The 17,268-nt window shown below is 43.1% G+C and overlaps 1 protein-coding gene across 4 annotated transcripts in view; it reads left to right on the forward strand.

Annotated features, from left to right (window-relative positions):
• LOC308588573 (cohesin subunit SA-2-like) overlaps positions 1–17,268 on the forward strand; it is a 54,277-nt gene that overhangs the window by 23,433 nt on the left and 13,576 nt on the right. For 2 of the 4 annotated variants that reach the window (XM_081196994.1, XM_081196997.1), the window contains 10 exons: positions 1,041–1,148; positions 5,640–5,748; positions 6,774–6,891; positions 7,491–7,594; positions 8,529–8,621; positions 8,712–8,801; positions 11,140–11,343; positions 14,283–14,359; positions 16,481–16,568; positions 16,912–16,992. In XM_081196994.1, the coding sequence (XP_081053120.1) occupies positions 1,041–1,148; positions 5,640–5,748; positions 6,774–6,891; positions 7,491–7,594; positions 8,529–8,621; positions 8,712–8,801; positions 11,140–11,343; positions 14,283–14,359; positions 16,481–16,568; positions 16,912–16,992 (1,072 nt within the window). Of the gene's footprint in view, positions 1–1,040; positions 1,149–5,639; positions 5,755–6,773; positions 6,892–7,490; positions 7,595–8,528; positions 8,622–8,711; positions 8,802–11,139; positions 11,344–14,282; positions 14,360–16,480; positions 16,569–16,911; positions 16,993–17,268 lie in introns of all 4 variants that reach the window. The other 2 variants (XM_081196995.1, XM_081196996.1) reach the window with 1 other exon arrangement.

Below are 17,268 nucleotides of genomic sequence, written 5' to 3' on the forward strand. Positions count from 1 at the left end.
GTGCTTAGCCATGTTCTGGTATTTGCCTGATCATGCAAAGGGTTAACTTTGGGGTGGGGCAGGGGTGCAATGCAAGCCCCACTCCCAGTGAGAGGCAGTGTGGTTGCAGTGGTTAGAATGTTGGACTAGGACCTGGCAGGCAAGGGTTGATATCCCCACTCAGTGGGTGATCTTGGGCCAGTCACTGCCTCTCAGCCTAACCTACCTGACAGGGTGGTTGTGGGAATTAAATAAGGAGGGGGAGAACTGTGTGTGCCACCTTGATCTCCTTGGAGAAAAAGGTGGGGTACAAACCCAGTGAATAATAATAATAATGTCCCTCACAGGCTGGCTGCTGTCGAGATCTTTCTCCGGTTAGCAGAAAGGTCTCTCGAGAGTCTTTAAGTTCGTTGCAAGCTTCGCTGTGAGCAGGAGCCCTGGCATATTGGGATTTCCAGTCAGTGGGAGAGTTAATTGTGCCTTGGGGATATTGGCTTGCAAACTCCAGCCCCACTTAATCTTTCACATGTGCGACTGAATGTCAGAACACTGCTTCTGTTGACGTCTTTGCCTGATGTTCACCTCGTGCTCTAAATATGTAACCAAATTACCTTATTCATTCTTTTCCATGATTGTTTGTCGATTCCCAGAGAGCCTCGCATGTCACACTGGCATAAATGTTTCTGCCGTCGAAATATAATTTGATGCCATATGCTATGGAAGGCTTATAGGATACAGTGCTCAGAAGGCTTAGAACAGAACTTTATGGTCTCTCTCCGGCCGCAGCAGAACGGACAGAAGAAGTTTCATGACTCCATGTGGATATAGACAAGTCCAAAGCTGTCTAGTGACTAAACACTATCCGCTCCAAGAAAGTAATGTACAATTAAGCCCCAACCCAAAGTATTTACAGGCTTAGGCTGCAATCCTATGCATGCTTACCAAGGAGCAAGCCCCATTCACAGAGGAAGACTTCTGGGTAAATGTATAGGGTTATGCTGTTAACGTGTGTAACAATGCCCTTTTTGACAAAATATAGTTAATACCATGTCTTTGTACAGGAACTATGAAGATGCGTTGTCATCTGAAGACTGTGAAACCTTATACCAGTTTGTTTATGCCACCCACCGACCACTGGCTGTAGCAGCTGGGGAGTTTCTTTATAACAGGTACCTCAGTGTGACTATTTTTATTTGGCACTTGGTTGGCTCCATAACAGCAGAGCTTGTGCTTTCATATGCTATAAGCATCGTAATTCAACACACACACACACACACCACACACTTCTCTTTTGAGTGATTGTGGTCTAGGCTGATTCTTGTTACATTTCCATTCGGTCCAATCTCCACCGGTGTAAAATAAGCATGCAAACGTAGTAACCAAAGAACTGCATTAGTAGAAATGTTGATCCTTAAGCATGTGATGGGATGGCCAAATATACACTCACTCAGACAACCAGTCCTAGGTTATTTTTATGCATACTTTTGTGTTTGTGTGTGTGTGTGTGTGTGTGTACATGGTTAGGGCTAGGGCAGCTATACTCTCTGCTAAAAAAGATAAATCGGTGAAAATCAGTTTTGTTTCACCAGGCCTTAACTTCAGCTGCTTTTGTCTGTTGATTTGTCTTGCCGATGCTTGCATTTCTTAGTTCGTTCTCCTCCTTTTCTTTTTACTTGGTAAAATTTTCCTTAGTTCTTTCTGTGCCTCCAGATGGGAAGTTCTTTGGTCTTTCATAGATTTAATTACTTTCCTTTGGATGCCATCAGAGAGTATAGAACCCAGGTGAATTTTCATCCACATCAAGTTCTTCTGTGAATATTTCCCACCTATTTCTTGTCTGTTTTGTGTTAGATGTCTGTTGGAAGGAATCCAGAATTATCTGCCTGCCTGTGTGATTATCATATAATTTTGTGCATAATGCCTTTTCCTTCAGAGTGAAAGTTGACCTTAAAGGGACCTCTTTTTAAGGTGTCCCTCCCTCCCTTGCCAGAGATGCTTCCTGTGGGTGTAATAGTGAGGAGACATTGTTAGGGTTCACTGAGGAGCGTTTCAGGCCCAATGCCTAGGTCTGGCTCTTTAATGATATTTTGCAATTATAGTTTATATACACAGACTGATGTGCAGGCTTGCTACAAAATGTTGCCTGGCTTTATTTATTTCATTACATTTGGACCCCACCTTTTATCCAGGGAGCTTAAGGTGACATACATGGTTCTCTCCCTCTCCCTATTTCATCCTCACAACAACCTTGTGAGGTAAGTTACGCTGAGAGACGGTGACTGGCCCAAGGTCACCCAGGGAGCTTCATGGCAGTGTTAGAAACTGAGATATGAAAGCTAGGAGCTAAATGGCACCTTAAACCTAGGTTATGGGCACAACAATGGAATGTCTACTACATGCACTTTTTTAATAACAATACAAAGCTGAAAATGAATGAACTGCAACTAAAATATTATTTTATTCATTTTTCATATGGTCTAGTCCTTCCCCTGCCCACCCCCCTAATATTATTAAGAGGGTCTCTTCTCCAGTCTTCAGAGAGTAGCTGGAAGTAGGGAGGCAGAAAAAGTTCTTCCTTTTCTTCCACTCTGCAGTTTTAATCTGAAATCCTAGGCACAGTACTGCGCCCAGAGCTCAAGAACTCGCTAATTAAATTCCCTGTTGCAAAATGCGCATAGAACAATGGGAGTTTTGAACACTGCATCATGGGTTAAGTAGGGTTCAGAATCTGGGTCTCCCAAGACTTAGTTCAACACTCTGACCACTTTCCTGTGGCTCTTAGGAAATTGCCTCATGCCAAGTCTGATTGGTCCCTCTAGATCACTGCTTCTCAAACTTGGGTCCCCAGCTGTTGTTGGACCACAACTCCCATCATCCTTGACCGCTGCTCCTGCTAGCTGGGGATGATGGGAGTTGTAGTCTCAAGAACAGCTGGAGACCCAAGCTTGAGAAACACTGGTCTACATCATTGTGGTCTGCAATGACTAGCAGCGGCTTTCCAGGGTGTCAAAGGGGGGGGGCCTCCCAGCCCCACCCGGAGATGCTGGTGAGAGAACCTGGAGCCTTCTGCATGCAAGCCAGATGCTGTACCATTGAGCTGTGGCCCTTCTCCAAACATTTAGTCCTTCACAACCCCACATCTCTGTCTTCCCTTCCCTTATGTGCCAACCTTTTTCATCTCCTCCTATTGGTTGTCCCATTTTATATCTCTCCTTCCTCTCTGCTCCGTCAGTTGTCTTGCCAACTCTGTTCCTGACCTGCTTTCACTGATTTTCTTGTTTCTCTCCCCCCCCCTCACTATTTCTTGTTTTCCATTTTGTCCTTTGTTTTCCTCTCTCACCCCAGGTGCATCTTCTCCTGCCTTCCTTCCTTGTTTGCTTGCTCAATTCTCTCTCCCACCTACCCAATGACTGCTTTTCTTTGCACCGTTCTTCCTTGGCTTCCTTTTCTCAGCTTTGTTCCGGCCCCCATCCACCCTGCACCACTTGTTCCCCTCTTTTCTCCCCCTCCAGTTTACCCCTGCAAGGGCTTTTTTTCTTCTCCCAGCATGCTCAGCCAGGAGCCTTTGCAGTGGCTTTTGGAAATTGGATCCGGGGGTTCCCTTCCACCACCTTGCACACCTGCAAGGGCTTTCTCAAGTCCCACATGACAGTGCTGCATGAGAAAAGTTTTTTTTTAAAGCCGTCCAAAGATGATGTTCTGCGTGCGGGACATCTTGAAAAAGCATGAGAACGGCTGTAGAAGCGATCTCCTGCAGTGCTTCTCAAAGTCTTACACAAGTGTTTGCAGATCTGTCTGAAGGGCTACTTTTCCTGCACCTCGTGGTTCTTTAGGATCCTACCCATTAACTCCAAAAGTCTCACAAAACTTCAGTAAAGCAAGTCAGGGTTGCTGAGAGAACAGGGGCGGGGCTTCCCTAAGGCTGATTAGCATAATTTTCGCTCCATAAGACACACCTGACCATAAGACGCACCTAGTTTTTAGAGGAGGAAAGGGGGAAAGCCCCAGTTTTTTGAGAATCAGCTCAAAGTTGTTGAGCTTACTTGCAAAGGGAAAAAATCCTGTTTTTATGGGGTTCAACTCACAGTTCTGTAGCTTTTTTAGGAAAGGAAAGGAGCTGTTACTACAGTTTCCAGACAGATAATCAGCCAGTCAAATATCGCTGGGGAAACAAACAGCCTCCCTTGCAGAACATTCAACAATGGAGGCCTGGTCAAGCGGCCGGAATGGCAGCCAGAGATCGACCACACATTCGCTCCATAAGACGCACAGACATCTCCCCTTACTTTTTAGGAGGAAAAAAGTGCGTCTTCTGGAGCGAAAAATACGGTATTTTAAGTGATTTTAATTGTGTGTGTTTATGTTGTTGTAATTCTGGGACCTTTGTAATGAAGGGCAGGTAAGAAATCCAGTTAATAATAGTGCCACTTAGTAAGTTCACGGCTGCAGTAAGATTTGAACAAAGGCTTCCCCCGCTCCTCCTGCTTACACTTTTTGCCTTTGGCTTTTGCCAAATATTATATAGGGGTTTTCTCTCTCTCCCCCCCCCTTCTGTTTTCTCTGCTTGTTGATTTCTATCCAGTGAGCCAATTTCTATCCAGTGAGCATCTGCTTGTGATTGTTGTGAATGGTTTATCTTTTCTGATTAATCACAAAGGGTCTCTTCTTGCACAATGCAGCTGCGTAGTAAAGAAAACAAACCCCAAAAACAAATAAACCCAAAACTAAAACTTGAATAATTTAGTGAGACAGTAGATTAAAACAAGTTCCAGTTTTTCAGTCAAATCTCACTCTCCCAAGAGTAACTTTGTAAATGGGCCTTGGTAACAATATGTGGATTAGGGGAAATGAACTAGAATGATAAAAGGGAAGCAGTATAACCCCCATTGGTATTGGGATGATTTTTTATTACTTACCACTGTGACATGCTGATGAAAATAATTTATTATAGTCAAGGTCCCCCCCCCCCCCCGTTTTTAATCAATCATGCTTTTTGTTTAATTTTCCATAAGCAGATAGGTTGAAAAAATGCATTAAAAAATCAAAATTAAAATAATAGAAAGAGAAGTAAAATAACAGCCAACAACTACGGTGATGCAGAAACAATATGCTGTTGCCATAAATTAAAAGTCTTTCAGTTTTGTTCTTTTCTGGATTTTAGCAGCAGGGCCTGCAAAACAAAGTCATTGCAGAACAACATCCGCTCATGCAATGGGTATTACATCCTGCCTTCACCCCTAACAATCTGCTCTTGGAATTGCCCCAGTCCCCAGAAGCAGATTTGGGTGGGGGCACGGGGTGGGAGAAGGACAGGAAGTTCTGTTGCATTGGTGGAAGTTGTTCCACGAGCCCAGTTACATTGTTGGATACAACCCCTTGTCTTGAACCTTTTTTGCCCTTTCGCTCAAACCAGAAGGAGCTGGAGTTCTGATTATTATGAGCCACATGACTCCTAACAGCTTCAAAAAATTAATGTGTTGGATCGGCGTATGTTTATTAATGTTGTCATTTTCATAATGTGAGCAAGTTCCATTGAACTCCAAATGGACTTACTTCTGAGTAGACATTTCTAGGATTGTGCTGCTAGAATATATAATATACCTGGCAAGGCATTGCAATTTTGAAAACAGAATCTAATTGTCCGCTTTTTCTGTTGGCAGTTTAATTGTCCAGGAAATTGAAATTGAAGCATTCTCCAAAAGTAATGCAAAGTGGGAGCCCAATGCTAGTCAGCTGAGAGCACTAATAGATTTCTTCCTGGAAAGTGAGGTAAAGGTAATGCATACTGTGTTGGATGAACAGATGAGTTTCTAATATTCACAGAGGTGTCTCACAGATCAGGACCAATGAATGAAGTGGAGTTAATGTAAGGGTTTGAGGGAGGGAAGAAAAGAATTGTGATAATAACAAGAAATGATTGGATGATAAAAGTGTACTGGAAGGTAAAGTTTCAAAATGTGATTGATATTTTCAAGTAATTGTAGACTGGAAGATTTGGACAATTGATTGATATTTTCAAGTGACTGTAGACTGGAAGATTTGGACAAGTAGGCACATGAAGAATATATTTTAAGAAGGGTGCCTGAAGGTGCAGAAGGGAAGAGCTTGGTTATGTTCTTAGAAAAGTAGTTAGCTATTTTATTGGAATGGGTAGAAGGCTGGGTGCATTTTCTGACTGGAAGCTAAGGTGCCAAAGCAATTCATATTTTGCCATCAGGTTTTAAGTTTGGCAGAAGGTGGAAGTACAAATTAATTGATATAAGCTCAAAATCATACCTGAGATCTCTCATTCTGAGAAACCATAAGAATTCTAATACTTTAACCTGTTTTGCTGCATGATATAAACTGTTTGCTTTTCATAAATAATCATAATAAATTATTACCACGGATTATTTATTGAGTTAAGGTTGTTTGTTGAATTTAGGTGTGATACATGGCCTTAATTTGAGCTGCTTGTTACTGATAGTTCATGTCATATATATTGGCAAAATTTTAACATAATAGGCTGCAATCAAAAGCAGCAATATTCACACGTGGGAAAGAACTGTGCTTGAAGAGATAGCGGCTTGTCTCTTCCACTGCTGAAGAGATAAGCCACTGTTCACTTTAAAAAGCAGCCTGGCTCTTTGACAGTGGAGATCTGCTGCAGGAATAACATAAAACAAGGCTCCAGCATGTGTTGTACATGCTTCTGCTCCACCTCTTCCCAAACAAGTATTAGATCATAGTGGGAAGTCATGTTCAGTGAACCATTTTGGAAGGTCTGAGTTGTTGTTGTTGTTATTTATTTTTAGCTACATAGCCACGTCACGTATCTTGTAGACAGCCTTTGGGATTGGGCCCCAAGTTTATTGAAAGACTGGGAGTACATGACTGCTCTCTTATTGGGAAATGCTGATAGTCACGAACAAGGTAGGTGTGTCAGAAGAACTTAGCACTTTCGACTTGTGTTGCTGCCTTCGAATTCAGCCAATCCAATACAAACCATTGGACTATAGAGCCAGGATGGATGAGAGGCGTCTTGTTTTTTCATTAACAGATACCTTTTTCATCAAGCACCAGTTTAAAATGCTGTGTGGAGTTTTGGCACCGAAATGGAGATTCTGCCTTCCACTCGGAGCTCTGCTTTGTGGTCCACTCAATAAAAATCCTCATTGTTCTCTTTGGAGCTTAATTGCTACTTTAGAGCAAAGCAATGTAGTAACCGGGATATGTATGCTAGTCTTTCTTGGCTAATGAACTTTGATGTTCTGTTAAATTCATCTGTTTCCTTCTTGAATAGTTTTATTAGAGGTTTGTCCTTCATTATGTGCTGCATTACAGTAAGTTCTGCAGAATAACTTGAATGCCCTGCGTGGTGAAAATCTATTCAAAAACTTCGAGTGTTGCTTTTTAGCTAACTTAAAACAAAATGGCCCGGAGAAAGGAAAAGTTTCTGCGTTAACCATCCTAGGATTCCCACCTCTTTCTATGAGAGACCGAATGGCGTCTGTGTGTCATTTTGCTTTCAGCGCTGACTGATGCCCATGAGCGTGTCCTTATTGAAATAATCTTAGCGACCGTTCGAGAAGCTGCTGAATTTCATCCTCCTGTGGGGAGAGGAGGGACCAGGAGAGTGAGTGGCGTTTTGTTATACTGCTTTGATCATCTGGCTTTTGATTCACACAACACACACACCATTGATCCCAGCTGCAGGTTTCTCTGCATTGACAGAACAGAATCATGGCTGCAAGACGAGCACAGAGCCTTCAATCTAACCAGTTCAATAAAGGGCAAGTGTATTTAGAACACCCACAGAACCTTAATGTCCAGCGCCTGCAGTTGTAAGCTCTGTTTTCATTTGCTTGCTGTTTCAGAGGAGAGCTGCAGTACTAAGGCATGCTTGTTTTGAAGGCCATTACATCCAATAAGGGAGTGTGCTTCTCTCCTGCAGAGAGACGAGTGCATTTTAACACAGTATTCTTCAACCTTGGGAATTGTAGTCCAACAACATCAGGGTGTTCAAGGTTGAAGAACACATCAGTATCTTCTGAATAAACATGACTAGGATCAGACTGGGAAAGCAAATGTTTAACTGCAGCCTATTGTGGCTTCCTGATCATGTAAGCAGTAACCCAGTTTACCAATTATAGTGACAAACACACCGACTTGTTGATACTGCAAGGGTCAAGAGATCTGCATAGCTTGTTCGCAGAACTGAGAAGTGTTGGAACTCTTTCACAAGGTTCCTGATACGCCTGGAATGCCCAGAGATTTCTTTATCTGCACTCCACGTCCCTTGGCTCAAAACAAGGAATACTTCTTTGCACAACTAAAGAATCTGCATTGCAAAGCTGCCAACTTTTCTTTCCAGTCAATAGCCCCCCCCACCTTTTAAAAACTCCATAATCCGCAATCAAAACACTGTTCAAATACTGCGCTTAATTAATTAAAATCTGAAGCTTCCATCCCCAGCATTTTGCCGTATTAAGTTTTAACCCTACAACCAGCTTAAGCATAGATCAGCAACCTGCTTATGGTATAACTGCAACAAGGGGCTTTGTCTGTAGATCCTGTCTTCCAGGGAGAAGAAGATACAAGTGGAAGATTGTACTCGAATTACTGAACACTTCATTGTGGTGCTTCCTCAGCTCTTGGCAAAGGTAACTAGCAGCTGCTCTTGTGAGTGCATATTAAATAATTCATTTGAATTTCAGCAGCTCACTCATACCCTGTTTTCCCCCCCTCTGCAGTATTCTGTAGATACAGAAAAAGTGACAAACCTCCTGCACATTCCACAGTATTTTGATTTAGAGCTGTGCAGTGCTGAACTCCTGGACAAGGTGAATTATTTGTGTGTGTGTGCGTGTGTGTGTGCGTGCGTGCGCACGTGCATGTGTGTGTGTGTGTGTGTGTGTGTGAGAGAGAGAGAGAGAGAGAGAGAGAGAGAAACTTCAAGATAGGATTTTATATTTATTTGTCAAGATTTATATAGCAATTTAATTGGGGGAAAAACCACCCAAGCAGTTTGCATAAAATTGCACAAGATATCTATTAAAAAAATAAACCCAGACTTTAAAAGCAGCAGACATAACAAAATGTCAAAATATAGATAAAACCCACAAATGTCTGTAATAAAATTGCGTGCCTTTGTTTAGGCTTGATTTCTTGCAAATGTGGAGCTCCTGCCGAGGAAAACTACAGACTACAGAGCTGTAATTCATTTTAACTGATGAGTTTTTATAGCCCTTTTGATCCATGTGTGTGCTGATGCGTGTGGTTGGATTGGTGCTTGTGGGCTGGAGGCAGGTGACAGCCTTTTTTTCCATCGCAGTGCTCCAGAAGTTGAGTTAAAAAAAATGGGCCACCAAGACATAAAAGTGTCCCGCATGTGGTGATATTGAGGGCAGATGCTCAGGCTGTACATATGTGGGAAATCCTGACTTACGCATGAATGGCACCTTCCTCTCAGGCCACACCTTTTCCCTTGGATTCCTTCCCACGCATCTAACTTTGTGCCAGAGCTCTGAACTGGTGACATAGGAAGGTCTTGTGTGCATGTGCTCTAAGAGTGAGGCTGTGTTTGCATGACATTCTAGAATCAATGGAAACTGGGTCCTTGTGTTTTTGTCCATAGTCCACACGTGAACTAGATATTTTTGTCTGTAGCCCACACGTGAACTGGCATTTTTGCCCCAATAAGATGCTTGTTGAGTACTGGTTTGATTCTGAAATTAAAGCTCACTGCAGATTGTTTCTCCATTGCCCCTTAGCGTGTCTGTTTAAATACAGATGCGAACAGATGTAAGTGTGAGTGTTCACCCAGATTTCTGTTGCCATTTCCTTCTTCATTTGCCTGGGGCATGTGCAGGGAGGAAAAGGCATGAATAATAATAATAATAATAATAATAATAATAATAATAATAATAATAATAATAATAATAATAATAATAATAATAATAATTTATTTATACACGGCCCATCTGGCTGGGTTTCCCCAGCCACTCTGAGCAGCTTCCAACAAAACACTAAAATACAATAACCTATTAAACATTAAAAGCTTTCCTAAACAGGGCTGCCTTCAGATGTCTTCTAAAAGTTTGGTAGTTATTTTTCTCTTTGACATCTGGTGGGAGGGCGTTCCATAGGGCGGGTGCCACTACCGAGAAGGCCCTCTGCCTGTTTCCCTGTAACTTGGCTTCTCATAGTGAGGGAACCGCCAGAAGGCCCTCGGCGCTGGACCTCAGTGTCCAAGCAGAACGATGGAGGCGGAGACGCTTCTTCAGGTATACTGGACCGAGGCTGAAGCAAGGGGAAGGGTATTCAAAATGTCTATTAAGTCAGCAAACCCCTTGTTAGTTGCATCTTCTAGAATCAAGCTAGACTGAAAGCAGCATGCTGAGGATGACCGCTAGTGATTCTGGATCAAGGAAAACTTTATTTTTTCGTGCTATAAATAGCTTAGTGTATGCGCAGCCTGAGTAATAACATATGCCCCCCATCTCTGTGAATTAGGTCACTGTTGTTCTCCCTTTGCAGACTGGCCACGAACCATGCAAGTCAGTGTCCTGCTCAAGGCTATATGAGGAGTAATAATAATAATAATAATAATAATAATAATAATAATAATAATTTATTATTTATACCCCGCCCATCTGGGCAACTCCCAATAGAATATTAAAAACACGATAAGCATCAAACATTAAAAACTTCCCTAAACAGGGCTGCCTTCAGATGTCTTCTAAAAGTCAGATAGTTTTTTATTTCCTTGACATCTGATGGGAGGGCGTTCCACAGGGCATGCGCCACTACCAAGAAGGCCCTCTGCCTGGTTCCCTGTAACCTTAATTCACGCAGTGAGGGAACCACCAGAAGGCCCTTGGCATTGGACCTCAGTGTCCGGGCTGAATTATGGGGGTGGAGACGCTCCTGGGCCATGGCCATTTAGGGCTTTAAAGGTCAGCACCAAAACTTTGAATTGTGCTTGGAAATGTACTGGGAGCCAATGTAGATCTTTCAGGATCGGTGTTATGTGGTCTCGGCGGCTGCTCCCAGTCACCAGTCTAGCTGTGTAGCCAGACTTTGAACCTAGGTCGCCTGAGTTCCAAATTGAATGCTATCTTGCTTGTTCCATGGGTTCATAGTTTAATGACATTTGCGGTACTTTTGTTTTATCCACAGCACTTGGACACATTTCTGAGCGAGATAAAATCCGTTGTAAACAAGCACTCTTACACAGATGTCCTGAACGCTTGCGCCAGGGTATACGCCACTCTTTGCGGTGAAGACGGTTCTGGCCATAAAAAAGTGGGCTTGGCCAGAGATGAACTGGTGGATGAACTGGTGCACACTCTAAACCAGTGTTTGGACACCTTTTGGGATGAGGTGGGTGTGAAGTCTGGATATGTAACGAGAAATGGAACTTAGGTTTCTGGAGCTAATTTTTAACAGGATTTCTTTTTGTTAATTTTGAATGCTCTCTCTCTCTCTCTCTCTCTCTCTCTCTCTCTCTCTCTCTGTGTGTGTGTGTGTGTGTGTACAAGTGCAAACATGGCAAGATCACATCTGATTGATTTCCCTAATCATGTTCCTAATATATATGAAGAGGTGGTAGGGTTTATGTGATATTTGCACAGGCACGGCTGAGTAGATTTTCCAGTTCACAAGCTGGCAGTGCTGCCTGCCTCTTTGGTCGTTTTGGGGAGGGGGGGGGAGGATGTCCTTTTCCTCCCTCTCCCTCAACCAATGGAGAAATACTGAAGTCCTCTAGGCCATAGCAGGTGCTGGGAGGAAAAGGGCAAAAGGTCTGGCCAAGGCATGAGCTGCATCCCCTCCTGTTGCCTTGGAACGTTTAAAGTTAATAATAGGAAGCGCTTCGAAGATTCATTATGGGAACCCTTCTTTAGCCCAATATACTCCTACACAGAAGTGATATCCATGCTAGAAATGTATCACATGCAAAGTGGGCCAAACTTTAATGATGGTCTTTACCTTTTTTTGTTTTGTTTGTTTAACTGTTTAGATCCTGCCAGAACAGTAATTACCACGAATATTTCTGACTATTGCTTGTTTTCTGTTTGAAGTAGTGCAAAGAATCCCTCTATTGGAATATAATGTGCCTCTCTTGACAGAGTGCTGCGTGATTTGTGAACATTTAAGTCTGTTCTTCACATCTCAGGGAACTGATATTCTACCACTAGACTATTTAAAGTCTGCATTCTTAACTAATGACTGTCTGCTATTTGACATCATTTGTCTGAGGTCCAGTGAGGAAAAAATAATTTAACTAATTGGAGATGAAACTGAGCTTTTTCCTTATTAGGGCAAGGAAGACATTTCCTCTTCCATAACTTTTTAAAGTTCAGCCTCTGCATGGCGATTGCTTTGTTAAAACATCTTGCAGCGTTTTCAAACCTTAAAAGTGGCTTTTGCATTTCCATTTGTGTTGGGCTGGTTGGGGGTGGGATTTGCTACAGAAATACTTGAAAAGGTTTTCATTAGTTCTAAGAATACAAGAGCAGCTGTTGGGAATATGAATAGCTTGCAGACTCGGTTCAACAACAGTTGATCAGCTGTGCCATTGCTAACAGATGTCATTCCAACATATAAGAGTTCATGCTGATAGTTTCTTTTCTTTTCTTTTCTTTAAAAAAAGATGGAAGTACAGTAAATGTGTCAGGTTAAATTTGCCCACACTTTTATTTTTGGTAGAAAATAATAAGAAAACATCAATTCTGCACCAACCCACACCAGCTTATTCAGTGAGATAAGCCAGATTCCAGCCATTAACAACCTAGTTTTCTGCAGATTTGCAAGTTGGCAGGGTGGGTGGAGGATTAGAGAGAAATATGCTTGATTTCCATTATTTAGGTTGGCCCCCTAATGTGATTCTTGCAGCGACATTTAATCCCCCCAGGTTGGGGAGGGAAAGTTCCTGCCATTCCATGGAACTTTGCGCGCGCGCGCGCGCACACACACACACACACACACACACACAGGCAAAGACTCGGTGAGGGGTGGCATCCTACAGTTTGACAGATCATCTGATGTGAGTCAGAGCAACGCAGGAGCAGCCCAGCATAGGTGATCCAGTAGTAAACTTTCAGCCCTCTTGCAGGAAGACAGAGTGGCTGGGGAAGCCCAGCCAGATGGGCGGGGTATAAATAATATATTATTATTATTATTATTATTATTATTATTATTATTATTATTATTATTATTATTAGACTGCATGTCCCCCAGTAGGCAGTGCATGCAATCATGCTGCCTCTGTGCCAAATAACTGCTAACAATGGGAAGAAAACTCTATGCCAGTAGTAGCCAATATGGTGCCTTCCACTTATGGTGGGCTAGAGCTCCCCTCATCCATGACCATTGGGCGTGCTAGCTGGTGAAGATGGGTATAACAACAACAATAACAACAACAACAACATTTATGCCCTGCCCATCTGGCCGGGTCTCCCCAGCCACTCTGGGCGGCTTCCAACAAAATATTAAAATACAGTGGTCTGTTAAACATTAAAAGCTTCCCTAAACAGGGCTGCCTTCAGATGTCTTCTAAAAGTCTGGTAGTTGTTCTTCTCTTTGACATCTGGTGGGAGGGTGTTCCACAGGGCGGGTGCCACTACCGAGAAGGCCTTCTGCCTGGTTCCCTGTAACCTCACTTCTCGCAGTGAGGGAACCGCCAGAAGGTCCTCAGAGCTGGACCTCAGTGTCCAGGCAGAACGATGGGGGTGGAGACGCTCCTTCAGGTATACTGGTATTGTTGTCCACAAAATCTACCCGCTCTATATTTTATTGTTGTCGTTATTTTTGTTTTGTCTTGTCTAAATTTCATCCAAGGATCACAGGGTGGTTTACAAAATAAAAATAAATAACACAGTAACAAGCAAAAACAATAGCCCCCCGCAGTTTAAAATGCCATAGATTGTTTAATTAGCCCAAAGGCCTGGGAGAGGAGGAATGTTTTTGCCTGGCACCAAAAGATATGTAACAAAGGTGCCAGGCAAACGTCCCTGGGGAGAACATTTCGCACATGGGGAGCCACCACAAGAAAGGCCCATTCTTGTGTTGGTGGCATACAAAGGGCCTCAGATGATGATTGCAGGGTATGAGATGATTCATATGGGGAGAGGCAGTCCTTGGGGTGTGCAGGTGTATGCACTGTGGGGGGAGTCTGCACGTTGTGTGTGTGTGTGTCTGTGTGTGTGTTGGGAAGGGGGCAGGAATACTGCAGGTCCCTTTCCCCCTATCCAAGCCTGCTTTTCAGAGAGAGAAGTTGCTGCTCAAATGTCACATAGTCTTTTCTCCTGTCTCCTACACAGGGAGGAGGGTTTCGTGCAGAAAAAGAAGGAATTCATCATATATGCTTGACGTTGCGAAGAATAACTGCTTTTCATCAGTGAGATGCTTGTTTATGTTGATTATTAATTCACTTTAGTGACCCTCTGTGGGCACATACAATTAGAATAATGCTGCTTTGTTTACAGACCTAAAGCCAGGCAGCATAGAATCATAGAGTTAGGACCCAAGGGTCATCTAGTCCCACCCCCTGCAATACATAATACATTGTATTAAAATGTAAGATTGCTGGGTGAGATTAAGAAGTGCAGGTGTTGGGATCAGGAAAATCCCAGGGTCTGCTCTGAAGGCACATTAAGCAGCTGTCCCTCTGAAGGTAAGCAAGTCCACCTGGGAGCCATCATGGGTTCCATGATGGAAGAAAGGTGGGATATAAATGGAAGAAAAGAAAGCCTTTGCTAATGTAAGCCAAGATGCTAAGAGACTCAAAGTTTCTAAAGTCTGTGGAGACTGTTTTGGGGCCCATAAAGTTCTGGTGTTTATGTGTTGGCACTGTTTCTTGGTCAGTTTAGATAAACTGAAGGCCCACTTAGAGTCATTTAAATATAAAGGCTGCAAGCTTTCAAGATGTTGTGAAAGAATAAATAGTTAGTGAATATTGGCTATATTTTTAAATGCTGTGGTACCTTGGTTTAAGAACAGCTTGGTTTAAGAACAGCTTAGTTTATGAACCACTTGGATTAAGAACGCTGCAAACCCGTCAGTAGGTGTTTTGGTTTGTGAACTTTGCCTTGGAATAAGAACATGTTTTGCTTCCTGTTGAGTGTGTTCCATTTGTAAATTGAGTCCCCCACTGCTATGGGAAAGCACGCCTTGGTTTAAGAACGGGCTTCCGGAACAGATTTAAGTTCGTAAACCAAGGTACCACTGTAACAGGATTCTCTGGACAGTTTGGTTTCTAGTTGTGCAAATAAGGCTCTGGGACTTTTTTTTTTGGAAGAGTCAGACTGAAGCCCTCCACCCTGCCCACCACTCATGTCTGAAATGGAACTCAGTTCTGAATTCATCACATTAATGATGTGTCACAGTGTAAATACATAGCATGATGGATGGCACTGCTGTAGTGGGACAAATCTAGGATTTTGCTGAGCATCCGTCCCTGATCTTTGTACCAGGGAGCACATGGCACATGTCCTCTTTGCATGCTAATACTTATATCATGGGCTTTCTGGTTTCAAGGCACTAGAAACATCTATAGTGCTGTAGACAGGCATCATCAAGCACTTCCGTTTATTCATGCAAAATTAGTATAGCTCAGTTGGTTAGACCGTTAGAGCATGGTGCTGGTATCGCCAAGGTTGCAGGTTCAATACCCCATATGGGACAGCTGCCTATTCCTGCCTTGCAGGGGCTTGGACTAGATGATCCGCAGGGTCCCTTCCAACTCTACCGTCCTATGAAATTGTTGTATTTGTTTCTTAAGATTGGAGTACTATAGGCCTGGGCTAGAATGCTGTGTGCTCTGGGAATAGGAGTCCTGCCTTGCATAGATCTTGCCGATAAGCCAGATTACTATTTCCCCTGCTCTGCTCCCCGCAAGCCAAGTTTGACAAATGGGAGGGGCCTGATGCTACAAATATAAGCAAGCTCCATTTTGTGTGAACCGGGGTCTTTTACCAGATGTCATATATGATGTCGGGTGTTGGGCAGCTGGGCATGGCTTTGCCGAAATGACCTAGCAGGCCAAATTAGGCCCCCTATTTTGGCATTACCAGTTCAGGCAGTTCATGCAACACAACTCTTGCACCCTTTTAGCACTTGTATTCTCACAGTGCTGGAATTTGGGACTCTCCTTTTGAATTGCTAACCAGGGTGGGAACAAGTAGGCTTTGAAGATGATTCTGAATCTGTGGCAATCCTGCTAAAAGTCTAGTTGTAATAGGCTGCTTTCCACTTGCTTTGTTGGGCTGGATTAATTTAGTCGTTGTTTTTTTTACAAAAAAACCCCAATTGAGTTAAAGCCATGCTTCATTGTGCAGATTGCCAACCTAAGGATTTCTGAGGGTTGTGTTTTTGTTTTTGCTTTTTGTTAAACGAGTTGGAATCAAAATGATGAGTAAAGAGGGTGAGGGCAGTCTTGAGTATTCTGTTGATGGGACTGTTTTGTCACAGCTGCTTGAAAGTTCTCAGAGTGACGCTGTGTTTCCTTTTGGACTTGTAGTGCTCATGATCTCACCAGGTGGAATCTCTATGGCACACTGGCTAAGCTCCTTGGTTTTGAGGTGGAACAAAATGCTTTACCTGTTCAGGTAACCGTGACCAAATTATGGACCAGAAAATATTTCGCGTCTCCAAAATAGCACACCAGTGTAAATTAAGTCCTAGTTTCAGCATCCCATGGGTTTAATGACCTCCCCCCCACCCACCAGCCATTTCCCATCTTGTTAGGCTGAATTTCAGCTGATACTTGAGTCTGAGTAGAACACATTCTTAATTCAGTGACAGAAGTGGCGTTTAGATGTGGGTGAATCACTGAATTCTTTATTTGTGGCAGAGGAGTGGAATTTTCTGCAGTGAGGTGACTGCCCATGCTAAGCTTCTCGGTTCAGGATTTGAAATGATTAAGTCACGACTCTTGGTTTTCTTTTGCAGATCCTTTGGCCTGCTTTCCAGTGTGCTTATTCTGCACTGCTTTGGCAGCTCTCTTCTGCACTAGAGAACACTTCTTCCAAGGTTAGTCCCAGGGTGGGGACTTCAAGCCACTTCTCAAGGCTTCTTTGTGTCCTTTTGTGCTTCCTTGGTCCATTTGGAGCTTCATAAGAATTTGAGCTTCCAGAAGCAAAAGTGGCTCACGTTCTGATTTCCTGATTCTGGTGCAGTAGTGACTCAAAAGCAAGCAACACCATCCTTGAGCTCCCACTTCAGAGATTATTTGGAGTCCTTTGTGAGATCCATTATCCTCCTCTTCCCAGGTTCCATCAGAAGCATGTTGTTCATACTTTTGCAAAC

This window comes from Podarcis bocagei (assembly GCF_964188305.1).
Source record: "Podarcis bocagei genome assembly, chromosome: 6".
Taxonomy (NCBI): domain Eukaryota; kingdom Metazoa; phylum Chordata; class Lepidosauria; order Squamata; family Lacertidae; genus Podarcis; species Podarcis bocagei.